Genomic DNA, 7,930 nt, shown 5'->3' with positions numbered 1-7,930 from the left:
CTGTAAAAGCAGCATCTGGCAACCATTCAGGCTCCACAAATGTTTTCCACCTGAAGCGTGATGATAAAGCTGACGCCGAGCCGGAGGCCGGACGGCCACCTCCGCCTGAACACTTACTGCGGTTGTCTTTGCTCTGCAGGACGGGGGTGTAGAGGTTCTTGGACGTGCGTCCGTCCAGGGCGGTGGCGCCCAGCGCCGCGCTGTTGTTCCTCTCGCCCGGCTGAACGGGGCTGGACTGGTGACGCAGGATATCCACCAGCGACCTGACGCAGCAGAGGGCAGAAGGTCAGAGGAGAGACGGGAGCACATCCGGCAGAAGCCGAGGCTGCGTGTCCGTCCCCGACTGAGATTCGGGAGATTTTACGTGAAACGCCGCCTCACCTGGGCATGTTGACGTCGCGGTTGCGAGGTCGCCGGGCCACCTTGCTGAAGGCGATCCTCACCCCGACGGCCACCACCAGGGTGAAGGAGATCACCCCGCCGATCACGTAGGCAGTGCTGCGCCCGGGGGAGACACGGCGGTCAACACAAACAGGAAATGGATGTTTACATTTTTTTATTTAGCAGTGCGCTTCAATTATATTTGGAAAAAACTGCCTTTTCCGCCGCCCCGGCCTCCATGTTCGAGTGCGATGACACATATCAATAGAGAGAATGGGCCTCGGCGCTCTGACCTGCTGTTGTGCTGCTGGAGCGTCTCGAAGTCCGGGTCGGGCTTGTTCCCGGCGGCCGGCGTGACGGGCACCTGCGTGTTGGCCCAGTCCGGGGACTTGTAGTTGGTGCAGGAGTCCTGGTCCAGCCGGTTGCGCTGGTGCTCGCAGCAGAAGCGGTAGTGACAGGTGCCGCAGCAGTAAATGTAGCTGCCTTTGGAGCAGTTGAAGGTGCTGTCGAAGTGGCCCATCACATCGAAGTAGCCCCTGTCGGAGAGAGCGAGACGGCGTTTCTATGGAAACCGCGATGAGGACATCTTCGCAGCGGTCCAAACTTAAACCGAGCGGTGCCATCTCCGCGGACCGTCGTTCGGACCTTCTGAAGGGCCGAGAGGAGGGAGGTGAGTGTGTTCGGACAAACCGAGGCCGGTTTGGGTGATTCACATCATTTCCGAGGAGTTTTTCTCCCGGCTCGGGTCTGAGGCTCCCCGGGTCCACCGGACGGGGGCGGCGGAGTCAGAGAAGGGGTCCGTCATCGCTGGTGGACGGAGGACGAGAGGCCGCAGGGGCTCCTTGGTTTTTTTTTTTTCCATTCGGACCTTCGGTAAACAGCGAAACGGGGCCCCGTGAGGAGCGCCCGTGCGCGGCGCGGAGACGGACGCCGCCGCCAACTGCAGCCTCTGCTGGCAGCGGCGAGCGCGCGCCTCGCCAACACGGCTGATTCAGAGCTGATTAGGTGTTGCTAGGCAACAGCCGGACGCCTCTCAGTGCAAAATATAAGCTCGGGGCGAGATGGAGATGAGAGCCGCGGGAGGAGGAAGAATCACGTTACGGCATCCGGTGTGACCGTCGTCCTACACGGGAGACGCACGGCGGCTCGGCGGTCATGAAAACACAAATGATGTCGAAATATATACAAGTATATAAATGAACAATCACAGCCGCTTGTTATGTTTCTTGCGATTCAAACCCACGACGTCCCGCACCCGCAGATCCACCCGCGGCCACCGTGGGGCGCCGCACGCGACCGGGAACGCTTACCTGCACACGTCCACGTCCACCAGCTGCCTGGGAGGCGGAGCCACCTGCGCGGCGCCCAGCGGCGGCTTCAGGGCCTCGGCCGTCATGTTCCTGGGCAGCATGGTCTGAGGGAGGGGCTTGGGCGGGAGCTCGCCCAACACGGGCGCCTCCTCGCCGTCCTCCACCTCGGCCGCCTTGGGCGCAGCTCTGGGCCCGCCGGGCGGCGGCGGCGGCGGCTTGTAGCCGGTGAGCAGGAGCAAGGTGGCGCCGGTTTTGCCGTCGACGGCGCGCCGCTCTGTGGTGATGGTTACCGTGGAGACGGCGAGGCCGGAGGAGAGCAGGAGGACGAGGGAGAGGCAGAACATCCCTCCGGAGGTCGTCGGTCTCATTGTCGGATCACAAAGTTCTCAAGTTCTCCGCTAAAAAAGAACATGGAGGGAGAAGGACCGGCGTCCTGGTCCGAGGACAGATTTATAAAAATCCAGAGGATGCAGTGACGCGGGGAAACGCCGCCTTCCTCCTGGCGGTTTGTGTAAACATCGAGGCCCTTGCAGAGCGCGAAGCCGCCGGTCCTCCGGCCCCCGAGGCTCGCCGATTTACTTTTGGTTTATCGGCCGACAAAGTCACGCGTTACAGTCTGTTGGCCCGAATGTTGGAAAACAGGCAGTACTTCTGTTACTTTTTTTTTTTTTTTTAGATTTTTCTGTAAACAAAAGGTGAGAAATCTGTAAACTCTTAACTTAACGTCCACCGAAGAGCTGTGGGTTTGTTTTGTTTTTTTTCTTCGTCGTTTATGGCACAATTTTTTTTTTTACAATGCACGCGCGGAGCCAGAATGGAATACGCCGTCTGTAAACATCTCTATGTAAACTTTCTCTTTGTTTTTTGTTTTTTGTTAATTCGATGAGCCGTACCGGTTTTTTCCCCCCGTCGTGTGACTTTGGCACTTTGTAGATCCCGTATGGAAGAGAAATCTAAAAAAAAAAAAAAAAAAAAGTCTTTATTTTTGTTTCGTCCGGAGGAGCCGACAGGAAGTCTGCGCGGATCCGGCGCCACGTGGGGGACGTCGCTCCTCCGGCGTGGCGTTGGCGCTCGGCACCCAGAGAATCGCTAAAGGACGAGATGCTTGAAGGTTTTGGTTTTCGACGGAAGCAGGAAAAGGAGGGTTTCGCTCGCTGCTCGGCGACAGATTGGAGCAGTGGGTCGTTAATGAGCGTTTAAAGGCATTTTAAAGTGGTGAACAGTAGGGGGCGTGGCGGCGGCGCAGCTCTACGTGCTCTTGGTGCCCTCGCGTGAGTGTCTCTGCTCGGAGTTCAATTTGGCCCAGCAGAAGAGGACGAGGGCGGGCTTGGGCCCGGTTCTAGCGGGGCGGCGCGGCTCTGCCCACAGAACAGACATGAAAACATCCGGATTCATCCGTCAACGCTGGGGAACACGGGGCACGACGAGGGCGGCCACGGGTTCAGCACAGGGGGGAAAGGAAGCGGAGACTCTGGACGGGTTCGGTGACCCCGAATGGCGCCGGCAGGAAATCCGTATGGCTGGTGTTCGGTATGGCTTGGTTCTTTTTCGTCTACACGCTCCGTCCCGCAGACGCGGAGGTACAGTGAGAGGGTTCAAATTGCATGTTTCAGTAGGAAGAATGGCTGGGATTGGTGGGAAAGGTACGGGCTGCCGCACGTGGAAGAAACAGAAGAGGCGTCCCTCTCGTTCTCACTCTCTGTCTGTCTCTCAAAGTGTCAGCAGTGTTTCACAGCGCAGCCTGAAGTGACAGTTGATCTCAGAGCGTTTGAGACTGTGATAGTAGCAGCGGCGGCGGCGGCGGCGGCATGGCGTGTTGGCCGCGGCCTCGGAGCGAGCGCCTCCTCCTCCTCCTCCTCCTCCTCCTCCTCAGAGGGGCAGGTGTTTAAAGCACTTTGAACCAATAATGCACTGATCGCCAGGGAGACGGGGTTAGCAGCAGCGTGGCGAGCTCCGACCAACTGAAGGACACAGCTGTGGAAGTTGATGGAGGTTTGTTTTGTGTTTTTTTTTTTTTGCTTCTGTCTTGACACGGTCAGTTTGGCACCTTGTTCCAGGCGGCGGCGGTGGAATCCCCTCGCCCGAGGAGCTTCTCCTTCCTCGTCTTCACAATTCCGCTCGAGCGGTTTTCACACTGAAATACAGGCAAAGAGAGGAGGGCCGGTGAGAAACAGTGTTTACGAAAGCTTTCCTGCAATGAAACACATCATCTTATTCCTAATGTGCCGCTTACACGAGGCCGTCCTGTTAGAAGCACATTTCAAGTCCTATTTAAGCTTGTGCTTTCTGTTTTCAAGCTATTTTTTTTTTTTTTGTATATATCTGGGACGTCTTCGGGCTCCTCCGTCTCCAGGACGTCCCCCGGGCAGCAAACAATGTCTGCTGAAACTGCTCCGAGCCCCCAAACTCAATCCCACCCCCGACTTTGAAACCATGGCCTCTCATATGACTTGGCTGATAAGGAACAGACAAAAGGCTGGGTAGCATACTGCACACACACACACACACACACACACACACATGCAGGCTTGGAGGGTAAATGGCATCCTTGTTGCCCCGGGCGACACCATTGCCAGATTAAACCTGCTGCGTTGCTTTGGACCTCCGTTTCTCCCTGAAGCCAGATCGCCGCAACACACACACACACATGGGTTTGACCTCGACGAGTCGGCTGTCAATCACAGACGTCCAACTTTATGGACTTCGACGAACCTGCTGTTTTTGGGCTGAAGTGGGAGAACCTGGAGGAGCTCCAGAGATGAACCTTCTTGCTGGGGAGGCCAGAACACTGACCACCGCACCTCCCCCTCTACCTCCTCCACCCCCAGAACATTATAATCAAATGTTCTGACTGAGGTTCCGCAGCCTGAAGTGTTTCTGTCACTGCCGATTCCCGTGAACGTGAAGGGCTATACTAACTATAGTCCTGTTGCCATGGAGACCAAGCCAGCTTGCGTTGCCTTCCTGATGAACTTTTCCGTTTTGCAATCCCGAGTTAAACAGGTTTTCTCGCTGACGTCTGACAGCGTCGGTTCTTACAGTCATCTCGACGCTCAAGGGTTTTCCATGTATTTTTTTAAATTAATTAACCCCCCCCTCCTCCCCGCCGCCAACTTTCAAACTGACACTCTCAATCCAAGAAAAAAAAAAAAAATGGGACGGGACTAATTCCCTGCATCCGCAGCGCGGAGGTTAAGAAGAATCGGCGCTCGGTCTCCACGGAGACGAAACATCCAAGAACTCAGAGGCTTGGATTTCACTCCGGGGAGGAGGGAGGGAAGAAAAAAAAAAAAACACGAGAAGCTTTAAAACGGGGGCGCGACCAACGTAAGTGGAGGAGAAGAGGATGTTCTGAGTCGTACATTTCCTGAATCAGAGCAGCCTAAACATCCCTGGGCTGACAACCGGGCTGCGCGGCGGCCTCTCCTCCCCCCTGGGCCCCGTTGGACCCGCGTCCTCAGATGTTGTAATTAAGAGGCTCCGCTTTCACTGGCTTTCCAGGCGGGCGGCCAATAAAAATAGTAACAAAAATAAATAAACGCGGGCCTATTTTTCTTCGCGCTGGGACGACGAGGAATGGACGTCGGGACATTTCATTCAGCCGCGGATTAAATATTTACACGCGGTTTTATTTTTTCAGAACCGACGTGGCTATTTAAAAAACCACGACCGTCATCCTTGACAGAGAAAGGAAAGCACTCGGATCGTTATGTCATTATATTTTATTTTTGAACAGCTTGATTTTTTTGTAGCGTTTATTTTTTTAACAAAAAAAAAAAATTCATTTATTTATATAACTATATTAAATGTGAACTTCTAATAAAAATAATCATCTTAAATATATCAAGTCGGTTATTGAATATTTCCAATGTTTTCCAAGCAGACACATGTTGTATTACTCCAAATATTTTTGTGTGAATGAGTAGTTCAGGGAGCCGGATTATTTTCAGAATTTTTCAGGCTCCTCTCTTTCAGCCAGCCGTCAAAGCAGGAAGTGGCCTTCGCCGCTCCGTGCCTCCGATAGCAGCTTTTTCACGTAGCCACGGGTTTGTCAAGGCCGATGTTCAGCTTCAGCCTGAGTGTCTGACAATGAAGGTCACACACGACACGCGCGGCGTTAAACCCTCGTCAACCTAACACACAGGAGCTTTAGTCACAAACAGGAAGCAACACGCGTTTATGACAAAACGTGTTGCGTGCATGTATCTGTGTGTGAGTGTGTGTGTGTGTGTGTGTGTATGTGGTCTGTTCCTGCTGAGCTCGGCCATTTGTCTTGCTGCGCTGCAGCAGAGACGTATGGATTTGCGCGGCAGCCTAAGGCCCTGCTGTTCTGCTCCACTGCACGGATACATGGGCTGCGCGGCGGTGGCAGCGGCCAACGGCTGGCCCGTGGCCCTAAACCAGCCCACCAGCATTTTGCATTTCCTTTCCAGCTAAATCTTGAAATACTAAATAAAATACAAGTGTTTCCCCCTCGGTGCCGACGGATGAGGTCAACCGTTCTCTCGCTGGTCAGCTGAGAAACCCCACGCGGGGTTAGCCGGTTAGCCGGTTAGCGCTTCCCGACATGCTGCTCCTGGAACTGCAGTTCATTAAATCAAAGAGAGTACGGGGGTTATTTTCAGCGCGGGGTTATAAAACCTGAGAGTGTGAGTAATTCTTAAGGATGCGTGTCTTCCGGCCTTTTTCGTTTTTGCTTCACTTGCGGCCAGCCGGGCGGCCCCTAGGACCGCGGACGACGCTGACGTCCTTTCACGTCGGGTCGTCCGGCGCCGGTCGGACTGTCAGCCCCGATTCTCATTTTCAGCGGGCGAGCAGCGAGCAGTCCCGTGTCTGTCTGAGCGGAAGTAAACGTCTGTCTGACGTTACGCCGGAAACTAGCGGGAGAATAAGCAGGCCAGGAGGACGGCGGGACTCGGCGAGAATAAACAAGCAGGATTTCAACAGAAAAAGAATGAGACCGTTCCTCGAAATAATTGATAAATAACCTGCAAATCGACTGCAATTGCCATTAAAATGATGGGACACTGAGGGAAAATTCAAGAAAATCTGCAAGAAATGATGGAACATCATGATCCAACTCTCTAATCAGGTGCTTTCTGTTTCATTCATTCATTAGCTACGCCGCTTCTCGTGCACTCAGGGTCACCGAGGGGCCGGAGCATATCCGAGCTGTGATTGGTCGAGAGGCGGGATTCACTTTGGACCGGCCAATCATGGGAAACACATGTAGACGTGCATTCATTCACGTCTGAACACATACTGTCCATATTCATATCTCTAATCATATTTATAACAATGTTTACACTCTCCCCACCAAATGCACAGACAGCAAAGCAGGAATTTCACTCTACAGGGAAACATTGTTGCTGCGCATGTGACAATATATGCTTTGAATCTTGAATAAGGTCACCGACGAACCTCCGTACGGTAACAGTATAAATCTAATGTAAAATAAATAAATGCTTAATGTTAAATAACTGAATTTATGACTCCAAAATGTTACATATGCATTTGCATAGATGTAGTTTCTCTGTTACAAAGCCAGCTTTCACTGCTGCAGTGTTTTTGGATGCAGCTTTCATGAACACATTCTGCTGCCATCATAGTTTGGCTTTGACAACCGACACTGCCTCGAAACGCAGAAGACATGCCGTTTTTTCCCTCCCGGAAGCACAAGCATGGATTCACCTTCCCATCTTTCTTGAAACGGCCTTCCATCTGCACTAACTTCTCTCTTCCTGGACATTCAGGGATCATTTGTATTTCTCAATTACACTTGTTGAAAATAGCATTGATGTGGATTCACTGTGATCTAAAGGCCGTCATTTTCCGAGCAACATGATCGGCACGAATTGAGGGAAATGCAATTTATGGTCATTATGCACATTCTAAGACAGTCGGACCTTGCAAGACGTTCTCGCGGGCCACATAAAATGACATGGCGGGCCACATTTGGCCCGCGGGCCTTGAGTTTGACACATGTGATTTAGAAAATAGAAAAGACCTCCGTTCCATACGGTCCGGCTGCATGTGGCCAATCTTTTCCATAAATATTCATTCATTCATCCCCTCCTCCTTCAGCCAGGGTCGCAGTGCGGCTGCAGCCCGTCCCAGCTGTCATGGCTTCAGCCCGGACCCGTCGCCTCTTCACTTTACAAAAATACATCTCTCTCCCTCCTGCATTTCTTTTTTTCTTTTTTCCACACATGCTCGTTCATCTGCCTCACGCTCTTGTG

The 7,930-nt window shown here is 53.0% G+C and overlaps 1 protein-coding gene across 2 annotated transcripts in view; it reads right to left on the bottom strand.

Moving 5' to 3' along the window:
* The window catches only part of shisa7b (shisa family member 7), an 11,068-nt gene extending 8,390 nt beyond the window's left edge, over positions 1-2,678 (bottom strand). For both annotated transcript variants that reach the window (XM_086171672.1, XM_086171673.1), the window contains exons 1-4: positions 1,692-2,678; positions 675-917; positions 382-498; positions 118-263 (exon numbers count right to left, since the gene is read on the bottom strand). In XM_086171672.1, coding sequence (XP_086027798.1) covers positions 118-263; positions 382-498; positions 675-917; positions 1,692-2,059 — 874 coding nt within the window. In that variant the 5' untranslated portion in view covers positions 2,060-2,678. The remainder of the gene's footprint in view (positions 1-117; positions 264-381; positions 499-674; positions 918-1,691) is intronic.
* Positions 2,679-7,930: the final 5,252 nt, after the last annotated feature.

This window comes from Fistularia commersonii, chromosome 24 (assembly GCF_037954325.1).
Source record: "Fistularia commersonii isolate RoL2024-O1a breed Wild chromosome 24, RoL_Fcom_v1.0, whole genome shotgun sequence".
NCBI lineage: Eukaryota > Metazoa > Chordata > Actinopteri > Syngnathiformes > Fistulariidae > Fistularia > Fistularia commersonii.
This window is presented reverse-complemented; position numbering and strand designations above follow the sequence as displayed.